Below are 23318 nucleotides of genomic sequence, written 5' to 3'. Positions count from 1 at the left end.
TGTGTCCTTTTTAACATAAAAGTATGTAACATCCCATATACCATATTCTCATGTAATATACGTACATAAACACCTATTCTACGAAGAGTTTTTCAGAGGGAGCTTTTAGAAGGGTCTAATTAAGATCAATGTGACACTGGAAGAAATGACATGTTAAGGCAAAGGGAGAGAAAACATCTGTAATCGCTGTGCCACTCTGGGAACAAATGTAGTTCATTAAGACCTAGCCAAAGATTTATACAGATCCAAGGTCATCCCAAAATGGGTGGCCTTAGAAGCAGACAACATGTCTGCCAAATGTACTAGCAGTAGGCTTGGAGTTGATTCGAAAAAGGTGGCCAAAGCAAACCATTTAGCGAGGACATATGGAAGTATGAGTGGGCAAATAAGATGCTGCCAAGGATTTATTATTCAGTAAAAGGGATATGTAATGTTTTCAATTATGAAATGCCCAAACCATCATAAATTAGGGGCAGGACATCCTTTCAAGCAGGAATTTATCCTGTAAAATTCTGGATCACTTGTTTCTTTGTATATGTATAGTATGATTCCAAACAGTATAAGAAAGTGGCATGTGAAAATACTGAATGCTGGGCTGTCAAGCAAAATGAAATGACCAGGCATATTCAAGAGAAACATGTGGTTTGTATAAACTGCTGAGCCTACATGTATGAAATGGATATAAATACAAATCTTCAATTCTGCTGTACTTACCCCGATTCTATAGAAAAATAAAGTCATCACCATTTCCTTTTTCATGAGAAATTCAGTTTCAAAATAATTTATCACTATGAGCAATGCCTTCTTCTTTTTAATATAAATCTTAAAGAAATATGCTTATAAGAACCTTAAAGGGGGTGTCCTGGATTACTATGGTTTGTAACACATATACTGCACTCAGGTAGTTTCTTACCTCATGTACAGTAAGCCCTATTGCTCCTGTTGTGACAAGCTAATTTACATAACATCACAGGAAATAAGAAAGAGATGCTTGGACATGGTCATATGGCAAGCGTGTGACTTTTCACAAGTTTACCCTTGTCTGGGGTACATATGTTCACGACATCTCCAATATTTGGGCCTTTTTCTCTGATAAGGGCCCGTTCACACAGCGGGTTTTACAGCGTAATCTACAGATGCATTCTTGATGAGAACGGACATGTCCCTTCTTGGCACAGCTATAAGCCGCCCCTTAGGACAAGGCGGCGGATGGGGTTTTCAGATGGGGAATTTCACTGTGGCGGTCTGCTCCAAAATTACACGGTTAAACCTGCTATGAGAGTGGGCCCTAAAACGTTCGTAGCTCTAATGCCACTTTATTATCCACGCCCTATTTTCTCTGCAGATTTTTATTTTGGCGTGAATCCTTCTTTCTGGAACGAATACTCACGTTGGTATGTGAAAAATGTGGTGCAATCTAATATATGGGTACATTTTGCCACATTTTTGGGCACAGATTGATAAATCTCCCCCTTTGTCTCCTGTTGGCTCTTCTCAGCGCCCTCTGGAGGCTAGGTGGTTGCCCTTGCAGCTGTCTGTGGAATGCTGAGAGTGTTATGAACAGCAGAACTTTTGCTGCTTTCTCATGTGTACAAATTAGGTACAGCTACAGCAAAGGGTAAGATGCCAACACTGCCGTTGGCTGCTAAAGGGTAAGGGGGTCATTTATCAAACTGGTTTAAAGTAGAACTGGTTTAGTTGCCCAGACTCCTTTCATTTTCCAAAGGAGTTGTCCAAAATGAAAGGTGGAATCTGATTAGTTGTTTTTTAGGAAACTAAGCCAGCTGAAAGCCACCTGCTGTATCCACTGTTAGAAGGTATGACAGATTCATGGAAAGACCTGCAGCAGAAAGACGCACCCCTTAGATAGGACACACGCCCTGATCTGCAGCAGAAAATACACACACCGCTGCCTGTGCTATCAGAGCAATTGGAGCAATAATTTGGGGAGCTCTGTGTCCATGTGAGATACAGGGCTGGTTCTAGCTTCGTAAAAAACACAGATCAGGCTTAAACTGGTCCTGACATTACTAAATAAGTACCTGGCAAAAAAAGCTCACCTTCTGCCTGGCTGTGACGCGGTCCACTGCGACTGAACAGCTCACAGCCAGAGAAAAGGAGACAACCCCCGAGAAACACGGCCGTCTCCTCCTCCCTGTTTTTTTTTTTTTTATCAGATTATATTTATTATGTTTTAACAATGAAAAAGTTAACATTACATTAACAAAAATGCCCCTCCCTCCCCTCCCTCCCCTCACCACCCCATTCCCTATCCACAACTTTGCGGTCACAGGTAAGTCCTTAGAGGAGGAATAAAGAAAGTTCTTCCAACGTCTTCTTAGTTCTCATTCCTACAAGAATGCCAGTACAGTTCCTCACAATGAGTCCACGGATCTTCATCAGCTCCTCATTCGCATCATTCTGACACACACCTAAAGTATCTGTTCTATGTTCAACCCATCATGAACCTTGTCTACTATACATGTGTGTTCTAATAAAAGTTAGCAACTAAACCATTGTATTGTGTTGATTTATCCATATCTACCATATTTTCTCAAATTCTTTGTGGTTCCCTCTCTTTCGGTACACGTAACTCTCTAGTTTTACTAATATATCTATTTTTACTAACTAGCTCTTGGATGAGTGGAGGATTAGATGCAATCCAGTGAAATGCTATCAATTTCCTTGTAGAATACGCATAACAGCTATTTTTAGCTCAAGGGTTACAGCCAATGTTCTAGTAGGACCCAGTACACAGCAATATTAAACACACTGTTTTATTAATTCAATGACCTCTATCCAATACCTTCTTAATCTTGGGCAGTTCCACATTAAATGTATCAGATCAGCAGAATGTGTTCAGCATCTCGGACATTTATCATCTGCCCGGTATCCCATTTTATGTAATAAGACAGGGGCAACATACTCTGTGTATCAATAATAATTGTGAAACCCTTTGAGACTCACTCACCGCCACCACAGGAAAATCTTCCAACACCTCTTCCCATAGTTCCTCTGTTAGTTCAGCAATATCCTGTTTCCATTTCCCATATAAGGGTAGTGGGTTCTTTTTATGCATTGCCTCCATAAGGCTCAAATAATGGAGTGAAATCACTCCTTTTGTATCCCCTTGAGAGGCAGCTAGATCTATAATCCTATGTTTGTCTGCGGGTAATATTCACCCCCCCCCCCCCCACCTTGCTGGTCTTGCATCCGTATAGCATGTCTTACCTGTAAGTAAATATAAAATAAAGACTTAGGCAATCCAAACTCTTGTTGTAGTTTATCAAATGTTTTAAGGGATTTTTCTTCAAATAGCTGACATAGTCGGTTAAGTCCATATTTACCCCATGCTTTAACATTCATTACTTTATGTAGTTCTTTATACAGATAGTTAGGCCAGATTGGTGTTGGGCTTTGCTTATAAGGGCTAATAATCTTCCCACTTTTCCCCCCTCCTCATAGTATTTTTGTTTTTGGAATAATCTCTTATTTTGCGCATTCAAAAGTAATCTGTCATTTAGTGTACGTTGAGCCTCTTTCCACCTATTCATATCTTCTAAAGACGGATGTACCACCTATTTAGCCTCCGTCACCGCCACTTCTTGTGTCAGTTTCTGTCTAGTCTCTCGGTCTCTCTAGTTTCATTTTTCTTCCCATTAACCTTCGCCACCACTATACCTCTCAAAAAGGCTTTTATCGCGTCCCATACAATTAGTCTGGAGCCTGTGGCCAAATTATAATTAAAAAATTCCTTTAATGGCTCTTTGATATCTGACACATCCGGTAGGATATATAGCCAATATGGATTACATTTCCAGCATGTACCCATCGTCACTGATCGAGGCAGTATATTGATATATTGATAACTGTTAGTATCGGAGAATGGTCGGATATTAGTCTACAAAGGTATTCAATAGCAATTGTCCCAATTCTTCATTTCCCAGAACTAAATCAATTCTGGACAATGAGTCATATGTGCTAGAGTGACACGAATAATGTTTTCCATCTGGATTTCTTAGTCTCCAGAAATCAAAGATTGAAGTCTCATGCAGTAATCTGCAGAAGGGAGTAATTTCACTATTTATCAGGTGAGTGGCCCTACTGAGTCTGTCCACTGCTGGACATATCGCGTTAGAAGTATCGTGGGAATATGTGGTATCTCAGCAATAAGAGAGAGCATTTTTTTTTATCACTAATGGCAAATGGGGCGGGGGAATATAGATTCCTATGATAGTGCATTTGGTGGCAAACAGGGTTCCATGTAAATAAATAAACCTCTCCTCCGCGTCTATTTTTTTTATCTATACATATAAATGATATATTTCTATGAATAAGAATGCTCCCCCCTCTGGCGTATGCCGAGTAAGTAGCTGTCACGAGGGTATCGAGAACCACGCCTGACTCCGTTATACCCGGGGTCAGGAAGTCGCAGCGGTTGGCTGCACGCTCTATTTAAGATAGGGCTGTTTTCCTTATGGTAGCTTTCTGGGTTTGCTTTGCAAACCCTTTTGGCTCACTCAGGAATCCAGTAGCTCCTTCTCCTCAGCTGTTCCTTGTCCAGCACTCCCAAACCTCCTTATATTCCTCTCTCACACTTCTCTGGTTGCCAGAGATAGAGCTTCCTGCCTGGACATCTATCCTGACCCACTGGAGCTGTGTTGCTGCGTTCTCTGACTTTTGATTCAGAACGCTACCCTCCGGATCCCTGTTGGACCTTTGTGGACAGTTGTTGTCGTCCACCTGGGTGTTTGTGTTTGTCTGTGTTTGTCTGTCCTCTCCCTGGTGTTTCCCTCTTAGTGCAGTGGTGAGGACTAGCGATCCCACCGGCCCGTTCACTATCTAGGGCTCATTTCAGGGAAAGCCAGGGTTTAGGCACGTGATCGCCGCACGGGTGAGGAACCCGTCTAGGGACGTCAGGGCAGTCAGGTGCCAGCCGCAAGGTGAGTTAGGGGTCACCACCTTTCCCTCTCCCTTAGGCAGGGCTTTCCCTGTTTTCCTCCCTGTGCGTGACACCGGTCATTACAGTAGCATGAAAACTGTGCCCAGTCCACTGGGGGCTGAGTAGATGAGTTTCATCTGACATTAAGTGGGTTTCTTGTAAGCAGCAAATCAAAGGTTGATATTGTTTTATCTCTTCTAGAACCTCTTTTCTTTTGTTGGCATCCCTCTAATATTCCAACTCAGGAACTTCACTGAACTAGCCATAGTTGTCTTTGAATTGGAACTTAATGATCAAAGTGTACCTCTTTAGAACCCCCAGGAGCTTGACCGCAATACCTAAAGCAACCCAAAACTTCCCCATTAAAACAGAATTACTGAGGGTTGCTAGCCACTCCGACAAGTCCCTGCAAACAACTCCAACAATGGGACCGCGGGTTCAACTAGAAAAACCTGTCGGGGCCACTAGTCCCTGGAATTAGGTAAGTAGCCCAAGTGGGTGGCGACAATCAAATAATGCAAGTGTGGAGCAGTAAGCAATATTCAATAATATTTAATAACAATAATAGCAATAAGGCCGGTTGAGTCCTATCACTTGCTTTAATCTAACACCTCTGGCTGATTGTGTGCGATATTGACCCATAGCTATCAAAAATCTCTTTTGTGGACTCTCTGTATCCCTCAATACAAAGGAAAACATATATTGGCAAATCTATCCACATATATCATGAGAACCTTAAAAATCACCCACACATACATTCACTCCTTTTCCGTATGCTCATGTGTCCCGTGATAGACAGAGATGAAGATGGTTCAATCCCCTTCCGCTCTGGGTTCAGCTGCACGTAACTGACGTTCATGACTGTCAAGCCATCTCAATGCTTCTCTTGGATCTTCAAAAAAGATTGTATTCCCCAACATAGCTATTCTCAATTTTGCTGGGTAAATCGTGGAATAGGAAACGCCAAGTTATCTCAAGCGATGTTTAATATCTAAGAATCTCGCTTTTTTTGAATCTCTAGAGAGTAATCTGAAAATAGTGACATCTTGTGGCCATTAATGGACATGTCTGGCATTTCTCTGGCTGTTCTAAGGATAATATCCCTGTCTCTGTAGTGCAAAATCTTCATAAGCATAGGTCTGGATGGGGCCCCTGTTGGTAATGGGCGTATAGGGACCCGGTGAGCTCTTTCAATTGCAAAGAGTGGAGTCAATGTTTCTATTCCAAACTGATATTTCACCCATTTCTCAAAGAATTCAGTGGGATTCATCCCTTCCACTTTTTCAGGAGCTCCCACTAGTCTGACATTATTTATACGCAGAGGATTTTCCAAATCATCCTGTTTGGCCATAATCATGTCGAATTTATGTGCGTGCTAGTTTGTCTCTTGTCTGAGGGGTGACAGGGCGTCCTCCAAATCCCCCATGCGGCCTTCCAGAGCGGTTGTACGTTCCGCCAACCTCTTCAAATCAAGTCGCACTATGGACACATCCTCTTTAATAGTTCCCACTTGCGTCGTGAGTACATTCAGTGACTTTCCACATTTAGTTATGGCTCTCAGCACATCTTTAAGAGTTGGTTCTTCTAGATCTAGATCCACCTCTGGGGCCTCTGACTCCATATCTGCACTACAAGACTGCAGGGGATCATACTTGTTAGAAGTGCGTATAATCTCTGTTCTGATCTCAGAGCTCTCTCCATCCAACTCTGGGCCCTTTGTCAGTGGTGGTCGATGCCGATCATCACAGGCCTCTTTAGCATGGGGTGAAGCAGAGTTCTGGGCATGTTTGCCAAGTTTGGCCGCAGCCTCGCACTGTAAGTCTCCTGCGTGCTCCCGGCGTCTCGGAGTGTCGGGTCCGGCGCCATCTTGGATTTCTCTGTCGGCTCCTTTTACCCCTCTCCGTCCGGTCATCTCAGCACCACAGCTAGACTTTTCAGGTACCAGGGTGTAATCTGTGTATTCCGGATTGCATACAGGGTCCAGCGACAGAAACTTTCGGGTCAATTCAGGATAATAAGCCGATAGTGTGTAGGAGCTCAGCCAGCATGCGTCTGCTTACATGCTCAGCTAGCCACCATCTCCTCCTCCCTGTACCGATGGTATCGATTAGCATACAGGGTGGGAAACCAGAATAGGGGACACAGCGTGGGGAACGGAGGAGCCCATTGGAAAATAAATAAGCGTGAGGATATCTCCTCACCACGCCCTACAGTGCCTGGTACTTACACAGGAGTTTATACTGTAAATGTTGATCTGGACTCCTTAAGTGCAGTACTACTCATGTATTACTGTATAATGGTCCAAGATCATGGTGAGAGATCTCAAATGTGCATGTATGTACATTACCTGGTCCTGGGCCCCATAGTATCTGAACATTGTATATTTAAGAAATCAGTGCAAGAAACTGTGCAGCAGAATTTCAGGTACAGACATGTCAGTAATTGCCAGGCACCTAAGTGGTTTATCACCATTTCTGCCATCTCTGATTTAACAAGCACAGCACAGTGGTCAAAGGAACCCTATTTGCCCAGAAGGAAGTGGTCCCAAAGGTGCAACATGTGGATATGCCTTTAATGTCTACATTGAGTGGCATAGCTAGCTATAGGGTTGCAGCAGTCACACTTGCAACCATGCCCCTAAACCAGGGTGGCCAACAGGCCCGACTCACCACATTATCACTGATTGGGCAGAGTCCCTGAAGCACCATGGCCAGACATGGAGAGAACTGAGCAGTTGTACAGTTACAGCTTCATGGTTCTATTCCTCCCCCATCTTATAGTCTGTAATCATTGCAGGGAGAAACAGAACGTAAAGAAAGGACAACACTGGAGCCTGGAGAGGGGAGTATCCAGTATGCATCATTAACCCTTCCACTGCCCTAGATCACCAGATATTCTGACATTAAAACCTTCACTGCCATAGACCCCCAAGTATACTGGTCTTTAAGGGATTGTATAACCATTAAATGTTATTTTAATATAATTCAGCATGAAAAACTAGTTACTTTTCTAAGTTACTGTCTGTTACAAAAATGCTCCAGTCGTAAGATATTCTCTTTACTTTATTATAATGGTGCCCCTGGTGTTTGGTCCTTTTAACAGGGGTCAGAAATTGTTGGTTTTCCAGCTGTTGTAACACTACAACTCCCAGCATCCTCCATTCACTTGTGGATGCTGGGGGTTGTAGTTTCACCATTGCTGGAGTGCCGGAGGTTGCTGCTTACTGGTGTATAGTAACGTGCATGTCCATCCACTGCAGTGGTCACACATGCTGAGTTCTTTTCTTCAACAGCCACCAACCATTTATACTGTTAGAAGCTGTGACAGTTAGGCTGGGTTCACACCTGAGCGTTTTACAGCGCGTTCCTATGCGCTGTAAAACGCTCAACAAGGAGAAACCAATGCTTCCCTATCGGCATGGTTCTCACCTGGGCGTTTTACAGCGCGTACGATCGCGCTGTAAAACGCCCGACGCCCCAAGAAGTACATGAGCTTCTTTGGGGCGTCTTGTCGCCCGTTCCCGTACATAGACTTTTGGGAACGCGCGACAATGGGCGTTCGCTTGTCTCTGTATGCGCGATTGCAAACGCCGGTACAATCGTGCATACAGACCGCTCCATCGCGAACGCTCAGGTGTGAACCCAGCGAACCAGGGATAGAGCTGAAGCAGAAAGGATACACCCCTTTATCAAGAGCTGCAGTAGAAAGGACACACACCCTGAACTGATACGAAGAGAGAGCTGCAGTAAAAAGTACACGGCCCCTGGGCTGATAGGGAGAGAGCTACAATAGAAAGGACACGCTGCCAGCTTAAAATAAATCTAGCACTGCAATTGGAGCAATGAATGGGGACATCTCTGGAGCCATATGCAGCTTTGGTATCTGATTTCCATTTGTTACATCAATCATGGCACAACATCTTCACTGCCCCACAGGATTAGTTATACTGTCTATATGTGTAAGTAAGCAATAGTGTACAGTGAAGGGTAAGATGCTGACATGGCTGTTGGCTGCTGAAAAGTAAGTGCATAAATGCAAATGCTTATTAAAGGGGTTCTCCGGGAATTAAGAAAATGAAAATACTTAAATATTTCTTCATTATAAATATATTACCAAATACCTTACATACAGACGTGGACAAAATTGTTGGTACCCTTTGGTCAATGAAAGAAAAAGTCACAATGGTCACAGAAATAACTTTAATCTGACAAAAGTAATAATAAATTAAAATTCTATAAATGTTAACCAATGAAAGTCAGACATTGTTTTTCAACCATGCTTCAACAGAATTATGTAAAAAAATAAACTCATGAAACAGGCATGGACAAAAATGATGGTACCCCTAGAAAACACAGAACATAATGTGACCAAAGAGACATGTTAATTCAAGGTGTGTCCACTAATTAGCATCACAGGTGTCTACAACCTTGTAATCAGCCATTGGGCCTATATATATGGCTCCAGGTAATCACTGTGTTGTTTGGTGATATGGTGTGTACCACACTCGACATGGACCAGAGGAAGCAAAGGAAAGAGCTGTCTCAAGAGATCAGAAAGAAAATTATAGACAAGCATGTTAAAGGTAAAGGCTATAAGACCATCTCCAAGCAACTAGATGTTCCTGTGAGTACAGTTGCACATATTATTCATAAGTTTAAGATCCATGGGACTGTAGCCAACCTCCCTGGACGTGGCCGCAGGAGGAAAATTGATGACAAATCTAAGAGACGGATAATCCGAATGGTAACAAAAGAGCCTAGAAAGACTTCTAAAGAGATTCAAGGTGAACTTCATGCTCAAGGAACATCAGTGTCAGATCGCACCATCCGTCGTTGTTTGAGCCAAAGTGGACTACATGGGAGACGACCAAGGAGGACACCATTGTTGAAAACGAATCATAAAAAAGCAAGACTGGAATATGCCAAACTACATGTTGACAAGCCACAAAGCTTCTGGGAGAATGTCCTGTGGACAGATGAGACAAAAATCGAAGTTTTTGCCAAGGCACATCAGCTGTATGTTCACAGACGAAAAAATGAAGCATATCAAGAAAAGAACACTGTCCCTACTGTGAAACATGGAGGAGGCTCTGTTATGTTCTGGGGCTGCTTTGCTGCGTCTGGCACAGGGTGTCTTGAATCTGTGCAGGGTACAATGAAATCTCAAGACTATCAAGGAATTCTAGAGAGAAATGTACTAGCCAGTGTCAGAAAGCTTGGTCTCAGTCGCAGGTCATGGGTCTTGCAACAGGACAATGACCCAAAACACACCGCTAAAAACACCCAAGAATGGCTAAGAGGAAAAAATTGGACTATTCTAAAGTGGCCTTCTATGAGCCCTGACCTCAATCCTATTGAGCATCTTTGGAAGGAGCTGAAACATGCAGTCTGGAAAAGGCACCCTTCAAACCGGACACAACTGGAGCAGTTTGCTCATGAGGAGTGGGCCAAAATACCTGCTGAGAGGTGCAGATGTCTCATTGACAGTTACAGGAAGCGTTTGATTGCAGTGATTGCCTCAAAAGGTTGCGCAACAAAATATTAAGTTAGGGGTACCATCATTTTTGTCCATGCCTGTTTCATGAGTTTATTTTTTTACATAATTCTGTTGAAGCATGGTTGAAAAACAATGTCTGACTTTCATTGGTTAACATTTATAGAATTTTAATTTATTATTACTTTTGTCAGATTAAAGTTATTTCTGTGACCATTGTGACTTTTTCTTTCATTGACCAAAGGGTACCAACAATTTTGTCCACGTCTGTAGTTATAACGGTTCCTTTCATCTGGGGAGCAATCATTAGAAGAAATAAAATGGCCGCCATACTACTGGTCCACACAAAACCTGTCCTAATTACACTGGAAGACAAGTGAAAGAGCTGCGCCATCTTCCTCTCTTACTTGTCAGGGATTATGATCCTGAATACAGTTTAATATGATCTTCAGATAAATCTCTGTAGGAATGGAGTTCATTAGGATACATGAAGTACAGAGAGGATAGTGGGGGTGTAGATAATGAGCAGCAGTCTCCATTACCACAGTCTGTCCTGTCCGTCCTCTCTGTACTTCATGTCTCCTCATGGACTCCATTCCTACTGAGATTCAGCTGAAGATCTTAAAATCTGCATTCAGGATCATAATCCCTGACAAGTAGAGCAGAGAGGAGGATGAAGCAGCTCTTTACCTCAGTGTTGTGCTGTGTGATTAGGACAGGCTTTGTGTGTGCTAATAGGACGGCGGCCATTTTATTTCTCCTAATGATTGCTCTCCAGACAAAATGAACCATTATAGCTAATGAAATATATTTGGGAATATATTTATACTAAAGTAATATTTAAGTATTTTCATTTTCTTAATTCCCAGAGAACCTCTTTAAAGAGAATATTCAAGAGGATGCATTATTAAATCAGGATCAACACAGACAATGTGAACTTAAAAAAGAAGAGAGAGCCAGTGAGCAGATGATACATCTTAGTACATTAGGGAAGGTTTTGACAGGGTACAGCTCAGGAAAAAACCCTTCACTGCACTCGACCACCAGAGATACTGACATTAACCTCTTCACTGCCCTAGAACACAAGTTATACCAACATTAAATCCTTCACTGCCATAGAAAACCAGGTATACTGACATTAACACATTTACTGTCCAAGACGACCAGGTATAGTGACATTAACCCCTTCACTGCCATAGAACAGCAATGATCCTTGCCTATTCATGGGATCCCAGCTCTCCACCTCCTCAATACAGAACAACACAAAACAGCTAGGTCAGTTCAAGTAAGTCACCCAGATGTGTCACCAGGTTATTCTGCTCTTGGATAGGGCAGCATAATACTGGTGCAGATTCCCTTTATTATATATTTGTATATAACTCACCAGCTCAATAGCTACACACTGCCAGCAATGCAGCTTAAAGGGTTTCTACCACCAGAAATACTGTTATGTAGCTGACTGACATTAGAGATGTGCCCATGTCAGCACTACATAACAGTATGTTTCTAACGTTAGTCCTTGCAGCCGTTTTTGTTAAAAAAAAGCACTTTTATTATATGCTAATGAGCCCTTTAGGTGCTATGTGGGCGTAAAATCAGCACCTAGAGGCTCCGTCCACTCACCCTGTATTCCGCCCAGGTCCAGTGTTGTGCCCGCCCAGCTCCTCTTGATTGATGCCACTGTTCCCTGCATCGTTGGTGAAATCCCGCGCCTGCGCCGTTCACTTCAGTCTTCGGCGCAGTGAGTGAAGGCTGCTCTCCTAATGCCGGCTTCCTCACTGTGACGTAGTCGGCGCAGGCGCAGTGAGGAAGCCGGCGCCAGGATCGCATCACTCACTCACTGAGCCTGCGCCGAAGCCAGAAGTGAATGGCGCAGGCGCGGGATTTCGCCTACGATGCAGGGAACAGTGGCATCAATCAAGAGGAGCTGGGCGGGCACAACACTGGACCTGGGCGGAATACAGGGTGAGTGGACGGAGCCTCTAGGTGCTGATTTTACGCCCACATAGCACCTAAAGTGCTTTTTTTTTTAACAAAAACGGCTGCAGGGACTAACGTTAGAAACATACTGTAAGTAGTGCTGACATGGTGCATCGCTAATGTCAGTCAGCTACATAACAGTATTTCTGGTGGTAGAAACCCTTTAAAGTTACACGTGGTCACAGCCAGCCAATATGAAGAGATGTTGTGTGGGGAAGGGAGGCTTAATCTGAACTTTTGGACCATGGTCAATGAACTTTTAGATACACCCTTTAAATACATTGTGAAAACCTCCAAAGCAAATTTTTTTCATTCAGTGAATCAAGAATTACTCCGTAATGCACTTTAACTTTTTAATGGCTGGTCAATTTTCTATTTTTTCCTTTTTTTTACTCTCAGCCTTCTCAAAGCCATAATAATATTATTTTTCCATTCACATAGCCGTATGAGGGCTTGTTTTCTGCGGGATAAGTTGTACTTTCTAATGGCACCATACAATGTAGTAGGAAGCGGGAAAAAAAATCCAAATGGGGTGGAATTATAAAAAACAAAACACAATTCCGCCATAGTTTTATAGGTTTTGTTTTTATAGTGTTTCCTATGTGGTATAACTGACCTGTTACTTTCATTCTATGGGTCATTACGATAACAACAGTAGCACATATCTGTGTTTTAAAAACAAAAACTTTCGAAAAAACTATTTTTTTCTTTGCATCACCATATTCTTACCCACATAACTTTTTTATTTTGTGTACGGAGCTGTGTGAGGGCTCATTTTTTGCAGGGCAATCTGTACTTCACAACTTACCATTTCGAGAGTAAGACTTTCAGCTCACTTTTTATTACATTTTTTGTGGGATGCAAAGGGACCAAAAAACTGTTCTGCCGTTTGTCGTATGGGATAAATATTTGTATATTTTATTAGCACAAGCATCTTCACAAAGCGTGATGCACATGATGCTTTTTTTTAATTATGTATTTTTATTTAGATTTTGGGGAAAGAGGATTGATTTAAATTTTTATACATTTAATTTTTTACACTTTTTAATAGCTTTCCCTAGGGAACTATAACAAGCAATCATTAGATTGCTTCTCTCATAGACTGTAATGCATTAGCATTGGAGTCTATGAGAATTACACTAAGGGGCACATTTATTAAGAATGGATTTTAGACATTTCTCCAAGCAACTGAAGGGCCAACACATTTATAAACTTAGATTAATGGGAGTTTGTCACCTCCTGCAAGCATAGTGCAATGCTACATAAATAGTACTGCTGGAATAGACTCCATGTCACTAATAGGGTGACAGTCACCCTTGTTCCTCTGCTGTGCTGCTGCAAAGCACAGCGGAAAGACATTGACTGGACTTCTGAGTGCACAATCATAATGAAGAGGATCTTCTGAGCACAAACTTGAAGTCCACTCAATGTATTTCCGTAATTCGCAGTGCCACGGCAGGGAAACAGAGGTGAGTATCTAGCTATTATTTAGTGATCTGATCTCTTTAATGCAATGACAAGAACAAACTTACCAAGAGTCCAGAATGGTCTTTGTTGAGGAGTAAGAGAGAAAAATCCTGGCTTTAAGGCGTTAGTAATTATAATGTCAAAAAGCTCCTCAAAATCCTTCCTACAAACAAAAAAATTAAACTATTGAAGCAGGGATATTCCTTCTATAAGACAATACATTTTTCTATGTAGAAACATATTTTGACACCCATGATGTGTTATATAGTGAAATTAATACAAATGATAATAGAAATGATTATTTTACACACATATATATATATATATATATATATATAGACCAAGGAATATGGGCAGCACCACTGTCTGAATAGTACGGACGGAGTGCCAGCGGCTGAGTCGACGATCCACCTCCAAACGATATAGAATAAATGAACTCCGCAGCACATCCAAGTCGTAAAGAAGTAAAAGAAACTTTAATCACCAAGCATGCGACGTTTCAATCCTCTCAATGGTTTTACTTCTTTACGACTTGGATGTGCTGCGGAGTTCATTTATTCTATATATATATATATATATATATATATATATCCCCTATATATACAGGTCAAATTAGAATATTGTGCAAAGTTAATTAATTTCAGTAATGCAACTTAAAAGGTGAAACTAATACATGAGACTCATTACATGCAGAGCGAGATATTTGTTATAATTTGGATGATTATGGCTTACAGCTTATGAAACCCCAAAGTCACAATCTCAGGTCCCCTTTCCTCAGGGGATATGGATTAATTAGCTGACTAGAGTGTGACACTTTGAGCCTAGAATATTCAACCTTTTCACAAAATTCTAATTTTAAGCTGCATAAGGCTCCATTCACACGTCCGCAAATGGGTCCGCATCTGTTCCTCAATTTTGTGGAACGGGTGCAGACCCATTCATTTTCTATGGGAATGGATGCAGACAGCACAGTGTGCTGTCCGCATCCGCATTAGCGGAGCGCGGCCCCGATCTTCGGGTCCGCAGCTCCGCAAAAGATAGAACATGTCCTATTCTTGTCTGCAGCTTGCGGACAAGAATAGGCATTTCTATAGGGGTGCCGGGCGGGTGTGTTGCGGATCCACAATTTGCGGGTCCGCAACACACCACGGACGTGTGAATGGAGCCTTAATGCAACTCCTTTTAATTTGCATTAGGCCTCATGCACACGACCGTTGTTTTGGTCCGCATCCGAGCTGCAGTTTTTGCGGCTCGGATGCGGACCCATTCACTCCAATGGGGCCGCAAAAGATGCGGACAGCACTCTGTGTGCTGTCTGCATCCGTTGCTCCGTTTTGTGGCCCCGCAAAAAAAAAATAACATGTCCTCCAGAGGAAGGCACCAGCCGAAACACGCGTCGGGGTTACGTGGCTCTCCTGAGGTGTATATCCCCATACTATGGGTATGTAGATATGTAATGCTTTTGAGGATTTTTGGGGATGTGTTTACTGGCTCTGGTGCTTAGCTATACCCACTTGGGTTATCCATAGGTGGATGTTGCCGTGTACCTGAGCAATATCTTTATGTATATGGAGTTCTAAGTTGTCACCACAGTTTCCATTGTGATATTGGACCATTGATGTGGTGACTCTCTATGCACTTTAATTTTTTGTTGGCTGCTGGATGTTTCCATACATCTATTGGAACTATTACACATCCATATGTTGCGGTGTAGTCTGTAACCATTTATTGATGTGGTGTTTTATCATTTGCACTTGCACCTTAGTATTTTTTGTTGTTTTTTTTTTGCCCCATATACTGAGTAATTTTGGTTACAGAAGTACATGTAGAATTTAGTGAGGCATTGTACTCTCTTTCTCTGCCTCCGTTTTTGTACTCCATCCCTCCCCTTTATGTTTCACTTGCGCTGATATGCCTCCTCAGATGTAGCCATTTTTTATCTGTTGTCTCACGTTCTCGTCTATATATGTTATTTATTCAATAAAGGATTTATTTTTGACGATATACCCGTCTAATCTCAGTTCATTCTCGTTGTTTGGTGTATCTATATACACTGGGTTTTTACTTACGTTTTCCGGGTCTATTTAACATAGTACATCTAATTACCGTTTATGTGTATGTCTATGTTTTGTGTAACCTACTTGTAATAATTGCAGCATTATTATGTCCGCGATAGGGATGCAACCAAACGGAACACACCAGAATGTATTTCATTCCGATTGGTTGCGTCCCCGCGCACTGTCAGTTTTGTCCCGATTGACAATGAATGGGGACAAAACTGAAGCATTTTTCTCTGGTATTGAGATCCTATGACGGATCTCAATACCAGAAAAGAAAAACACAGATGTGAAAGTAGCCTTAGCAACAAAACTACAGTATCTACAGCAGCCAAAGCATGGCCTTGACTCCCAGCTTGTGCTGGTGAAGGAATTTTTCCCCCTTTCAGGAAGCTGTACTTCACTTCTTCCTGCTTGGAGGCCCACTGTAAATGTTGGACCTGACTAATATTTCTGGACTTCAAAAAATTTCTAGGTGATACGGTTGACGTTCATAACAGAATCAACTATTTGTATGTGTAACATGTGTGTATATATATATATATATATATATATATATATAAAATACATTTACGTTTGTGGGTGTAATGTGAAAAAATTTGGAAAACTTCAATACTTTTTGAAGGCCATGTATATGTGTTTCTACTCTTACATTGTTCAGCCTTTCTGCTCTTTTTTAACCCCTTAGTGACCACCAACACGCCTTATATTGGTGGTCATTAAGGGGCCTTAGGCTGGGCCGCCAGGTTTTCAAGGTGGCCCGGTCTAAGCACTGCATGGGTCCACAAGGCAGCGGAGAGCTGGGACTCGCCTCGCACATAAGAGTGGTGCTCCTGCTCTAACAGCCTGGACAGGTAGAAGGGCCGATCCGGGCTGTTTAACCTCTTACATGCCACAGGCAATGGCGCTTGTTGCATGTAAGTGGTGACAGAGGGAGCGGCAAATACAATCGCGGGATGCTGATGTGTGTAAAGGCTGGCTGGCGCCTGGTATAGGCCTGTAGCCTGCTGGTAAATGCCAGTATAGCACTGACATTAAAATGCAATGCACTACAGGGATAGGAACGGAACGAAATTGCAGACGTGTGAATGGAGCCTAAAGGTAGCACCGTACCCACATTAAAGCGTTAAATGTTTTTTAGGGAAAACACTTTTTAATGTTCTTGTCCCTGTAAAAATACAGCCACACGTTCAGGTTTTTTGCTGCAGTTCTAAAAGCCAAAACCAGGAGTGGATTCTAAAAAGAATGTCCCTTATACATTCTCTCTTTTTATGATCCACTTCTGATTTTGGCTTCCAAAACAGCATCAGAAAACCTGAACGCAACAGCCACCAATAACATACTCTAGGTAGCACAGAGAGGGTCCTGTCACGCAGCGCAGTTGGGAGGCAGTTAATGCATGAACAAAATTTATTTGCAACGCAGTTAAAGAATTTAGCCAGCTTCAATTAATTAAATCATTTAGATGATTTCTGCTATGTAGAACGCCAGTGTTTAATTGGACTGCTGCAGTTACTGCATGTGGTCAACTGCAATCGTTTTCAACTGCAGCACCCTAGAAAGCAGATAGGAACGGGAAGCGGCTGCAGTTCCTCTCCCTCTCAGTGTCTATCAGGCCGTGAGAGAGGAGGGAATGGAGAAGTCTGGAGACATCCGATTGGCTAAGACTGCTGACCAAGGCATAAGATCTGCAAAAAGCTCAGCTTGCCTGCTTAGAAAGCAAAAACATATTTTCATATGGAAAGCAGAGGGATGGAAAAAGATCCAAAACCCACGAAAACACACACACAATCTCTGCCTGCACTGCATCTAATATGTACATGCAGCTGCTTTAAAGGGTTTCTGTCACCAGATTTAACCCTATTAAGCTAGCTGACATAAGCGATGTGCTAATGTCAGCTAAACCTAACTAGCCTATTCCTACTTTTATCTATGCACCCGCTACGCAAAAATCTAACTTTTATAATATGCTAATTAGCCTCTAAGAGTGGAGGAGGGGGCGTTGTTCCTGCTCCTAGAGGCTCCGTTCTCCCACCTTTGTTGCCTCCTTCCAAGTCCTGATTGACAGGGCCAGGCAGCGCTCGCATCTGTCTGCCAGCCCTGTGCTCTGGTGAAATCTCGCGCCGTTCAGTATTCGGCACAGGAGCGGTAAGGGAAAGACGCTCGCAGGCTACCAGCTTCCTCACCGGGCCTGCGACGAATACTGAACAGCTTGCGATTTCACCAGAGCACAGGGCTGGCAGACAGATGTGAGCTCTGCCTGGCCCTGTCAATCAGGACTTGGAGGGAGGCAACAAAGGTGGCAGAACAACGCCCCCTGCTCCTAGACGCTAATTAGAATATTATAAAAGTTAGATTTCTGGCGTAACTGGGGCATAGATAAAAGTAGGAATAGGCTAGTTAGGTTTTGCTGACATTAGCACATCACTAATGTCAGATAGCTTAATAGGGTTAAATCTAATGACAGAATCCCTTTAACCACTACAGGACCGCCGCACGCAGGATTACGAGATTTCCTGTGAACGTGTCCACACAGGCGCACGCGTTCACAGGATCAGCAGGTAAAAGAGTGGATCTACAGCCTGCCAGCGGCGATCATTCGCTGGCAGGCTGTAGATGCAATTTTGTTAACCCCTAAAAGGTATATTAGAGGCTGTTTTGATAACAGCGTCTAATATACCTGCTACCTGGTCCTCTGGTGGTCCCTTTTGCTTGGATCAACCACCAGATGACACAGGCAGCTCTGTAAAGTAGCACCAAACACCACTACACTACACCCCCCCCTGTCACTTATTAACCCATTATTAACCCCTAATCACCCCATATCGACTCCCTGAACACCCCCCTGTCATTGATCACCCCCCTGTAAGGCTCCATTCAGACGTCCGTATGTGTTTTGTGGATCCGCGGATCTGCAAAACACATACGGACGTCTGAATGGAGCCTTACAGGGGGGTGATCACCTCATATAGACTCCCTGATCACCCCCCTGTCATTGATCACCCCCCTGTAAGGCTCCATTCAGACGTCCGTATGTGTTTTGCGGATCCGTGAATCCACGGATCCGTAAAACACGGACACTGCGGATCCGCAAAACACGGACACCGGCAATGCGCTTTCTGCATTTTGCAGATCCGCACATTTCCAGAACTATATAGAAAATGCCTTTTCTTGTCCGCAATTGCGGACAAGAATAGGACATGTTCTATAGGCTCTACAAAAAATGCAGTGTTCGCCCGATCATGCCTGATCTTTTTCTGATCACTGCAAAAACACTGTAGAAAAGCTGCTGTGCTATAAAAAGATCACTTTTGAGGGGCATGGCGAGTTCATAGAAGATAGTTTATTAGTATTTTCTTACAAAGTCTCATATTCCACTAACTTGTGACAAAAAATTAAATCTCACGGAATCCAAATGCGTAAACATTTTTAGACATTTATATTCCAGACTTCTTCTCACGCTTTAGGGCCCCTAAAATGCCAGGGCAGTATAAATACCCCACAAATGACCCCATTTCGGAAAGAAGACACCCCAAGGTATTCGCTGAGGGGCATAGTGAGTCCATGAAAGACAGAATTTTTTTGTCACAAGTTAGCGGAAAGGGAGACTTTGTGAGAAAAAAAATAAATAAAATCAATTTCCGCTAACTTGTGCAAAAAAAAAAATAACTTTGATGAACTCGCCATGCCCCTCACTGAATACCTTGGGGTGTCTTATTTCCAAAATGGGGTCACTTGTTGGGTATTTATACTGCCCAGGCATTTTAGGGGCCCTAAAGAGAGAGAAGTCTGGAATCCAAATGTCTAAAAATGCCCTGCCAAAAGGAATTTGTGCCCCTTTGCGCATCTAGGGGGCAAAAAAGTGTCACACATGTGGTATCGCCGTACTCAGAAGTAGGGCAATGTGCTTTGGGGTGTCTTTTTACATATAACCATGCTGGGTGAGAGAAATATCTCTATATAATGACAACTTTGTATAAAAAAAATGGGAAAAGTTGACTTTTAGAGAGATATTTCTCTCACCCAGCATGGGTATATGTAAAAATACCCCCCAAAACACATTGCCCTACTTCTTCTGAGTACGCCGATACCACATGTGTGACACTTTTTTACAGCCTAGGTGCCCAAAGGGGCCCAAATTCTAAAGAGCACCTTTAGGATTTCACAGTGCATTTTTTTACGCATTTGGATTCCAAACTACTTCTCACGCTTTAGGCCCCCTAAAATGCCAGGGCAGTATAAATACCCCACAAGTGACCCCATTTTGGAAAGAAAACACCCCAAGGTATTTCGTGATGGGCATAGTGAGTTCATGGAAGTTTTTATTTTTGTCACAAGTTAGTGGAATATGAGACTTTGTAAGAAAAAATAAAATAAAAAATCAAATCACCATTTTCTGCTAACTTGTGACAAAAAATAAAAACTTCTATGAACTCACTATGCCCATCAGCGAATACCTTAGGGTGTCTACTTTCCAAAATGGGGTCATTTGTGGGGTGTTTCTACTGTCTGGGCATTGTAGAACCTCAGGAAACATGACAGGTGTTCAGAAAGTCAGAGCTGCTTCAAAATGCAGAAATTCAAATTTTTTGTACCATAGTTTGTAAACGCTATAACTTTTACCCAAACCAATAAATATACACTTATTGCATAATTTTTTTGTCAATGACATGTAGAACAATAAATTTAGAGAAAAATGTATATAGAAATGTATTTTTTTTTATTTTACAACCGAAAGGGAAAAATTTCGGTGAATTTCGATTAATATAAAAAAAAGTAAAAATGTCAGCAGAAATAAAATACCACCAAATCAAAGCTCTATTAGTCAGAAGAAAAGGAGGTAAAATTCATTTGGGTGGTAAGTTGTAATAAACGGTGAAAGTAGTGTAGTGCAGAATTGTAAAAAGTGGTCTGGTCATTAAGGGGGCTTAAGCTAGGGGAGCTGAGCTGGTTAAGGATTAGGAATTTTATCATAGTACTCTATATGTTGTGGACAACTGAGAACCCTGAGACATAGCATGAGTAATCAGAATGCAAGTCAATTCAAATGAATGAAAAAATATATATATGTTACGACTTACCCTAAAATGTGTTCACACAGGAGTCGGCAGTAGTCGCTGTGTGAGCTAGTGATTAACAAAACAGTTTTTCCAGCATTTTTCAGACTCCTTAACCAGTTTTTCAAAGACTCAGGACATGTCTTTAAATATTTGCCTGGGTCCTTCTTCACAGTTGGAAAATATGTTCCACAATTTTCTATAATAACAGAAACACAGTTTTGTTTGATTTGTGTTGAAGATGTTACTATTGGTTGCTATGCACACATACCGCAGTGTCATTAACTGGGAACTCTAGTGGAAGGTGCAATCTTTAAGGTGACCCTTCTAAAGGCCCTTTTTATACTGCCCGATTGTTGGGCAGATTATTGCGTTTGTCCGAATGCTTATTGTTCCTAATAATTGCTGTCGATCACCTGATGAACAAGCAAAACACTCATTCATAATTGGTGTGGTCACCTAAGGGCCCCATTACACTGCTCAATGAAGCAGGCGATTGTCAGGAGGGAGGTTTTACTGTCTGCTGGTCATTGGAGGAGAAGATGCATTTACATGCAGCGATCCCCTCCACAGTATGGGGAGGAGCGATTGCTATTGCCATTGCTTGTTCTCATAAAGCTGCATTGTTTCTGGGCAGCAGAGGCAGTTTATACAGCATTATCTGCTGCCCAGAAATGATCATTTAGGTGAATTGCACCAACGATTGTATTAACCGAACAACAAGCGTTTTGCTCGTTCATAGGGTGCCCAGAAACAATACCGCTATATGAGGATGAGCAGCAATGAGATTAGCGATCCCTTGTTCTCATACTGTGGAGGGGATCACTGCAGGTAAATGCAGCCCTCTCCTGAACTGCCGAGCAGGCGATTGTCGAGAAGGAACGCATCCTTTTGGACAATCACCTCCTCCATCGGGCAGTGTAAAGGGGCCCTAGAGTCAACATATTACCAATATGTGGCCACCACTAATAATCTAATGGTAAATGGAAGCCTGATCTCTGGAGTGTCTGAAATGTGCACATGGACTTATTACACCTCTGTTTTGTACAGAGCTATACAAGGCCAGTCATAGAGGCATCTACATTATCTCCATTTTCATATGGAGGCCCATATTTTCTTAAATACAACAGAAAAAAATTGTGGACTGCTCATTCATATGCTGTATGTATGCTGGCATTCCAACTTCACCGCCAGAAGGGTGCTGATTTGTACGATACGTCAGCGGAGGTCAGAGTTTATACAGCATGACCCCTAGGTCACACGTACCAGATGTATGTATGCTAGATATTATATGTTCATGCTTTGTGGTCCATTCACGTTTGTGACCAAATAGAATGGAGACACTGTAACGGACACTCAGCACCTTTGTGTCATTTGTGTCAAATGTTTTGAATTCAATGGAAAGTCATAAAAATGGAGACAAGGGTGTTTTTTCAACGGCGAATACAGATGAAGTACATAAACACCATGTGATTCACATGTACTTGCTGCAAAATGTGTAGTGTTTGCTGCACACCACATACCACTGCACAACATCCACATGTATGTCATCTGACAGATTTAACAGAAGTTTTTTTTTTTCAATCACTGTTACAGTGTCATCACAAATCTTACAAAGATGCCTGTTCCTGCTCTTAGTATTACAAAAAAAGCTAAACCAATTAGAATACTGGTGACATGGCTTAACAATACTACAATACTACTACTGGCCATAATGTTCTGTGTGCTAGGAAACCGTCCCATCTTCACGGCATAGGTAACAGTTTTTAGATTGATATTCATTTAAAATGTTTAATCGGGTGCAGATTCAGGAATCTGTGGAATTTAATTTATCTACAAACTGTTGCTGACCCCTAGTGGCTAATGTTGGAATTTCTCATTTTTTCATTTACCTTTGACAAATATTTTACTGTTAGCAGATGTCCCTATCAGTGTCCTACCTTTATAAGAAGCAGCAGTCTGATAGCATATACTGTAAGTCAATGCAAAATCAATGTTTTATTATTAAAAATGCAGTTTCAAGAAATGTTACTGGAGATGCTCATATGGAAAAAACGGTATGGAGAAGGAGAACAGGGATTTCAAAGTGCAATGCTACCTTCAGATGACAGTCAGGATACAGTTCAGATTCAGGAAGTTTTTATTATTTAAAGTGTAACGGTTTAATTTATATATATATTTTTTTTTTTGAGTATTGGATTGTGGTGATTAATATCTCCTTGGTGGCCCTATTTCAACTTCTCACTGTGTATTCAATTACCCCTTAATTCCACATTTTTGTTCCCTGTACTGCCTACTTTTACCTGTGCTTAAAATAGGGTT

The 23318-nt window shown here is 42.1% G+C and overlaps 1 protein-coding gene across 1 annotated transcript in view; it reads right to left on the bottom strand.

Annotated features, from left to right (window-relative positions):
* The window catches only part of NT5DC1 (5'-nucleotidase domain containing 1), a 273566-nt gene that overhangs the window by 55151 nt on the left and 195097 nt on the right, over window positions 1-23318 (bottom strand). The window contains exons 7-8 of the mRNA XM_044288786.1: window positions 21021-21195; window positions 13948-14045 (exon numbers count right to left, since the gene is read on the bottom strand). Of these exons, the coding sequence (XP_044144721.1) occupies window positions 13948-14045; window positions 21021-21195 (273 nt within the window). The remainder of the gene's footprint in view (window positions 1-13947; window positions 14046-21020; window positions 21196-23318) is intronic.

Source organism: Bufo gargarizans, chromosome 4, assembly GCF_014858855.1.
Source record: "Bufo gargarizans isolate SCDJY-AF-19 chromosome 4, ASM1485885v1, whole genome shotgun sequence".
NCBI lineage: Eukaryota > Metazoa > Chordata > Amphibia > Anura > Bufonidae > Bufo > Bufo gargarizans.
This window is presented reverse-complemented; position numbering and strand designations above follow the sequence as displayed.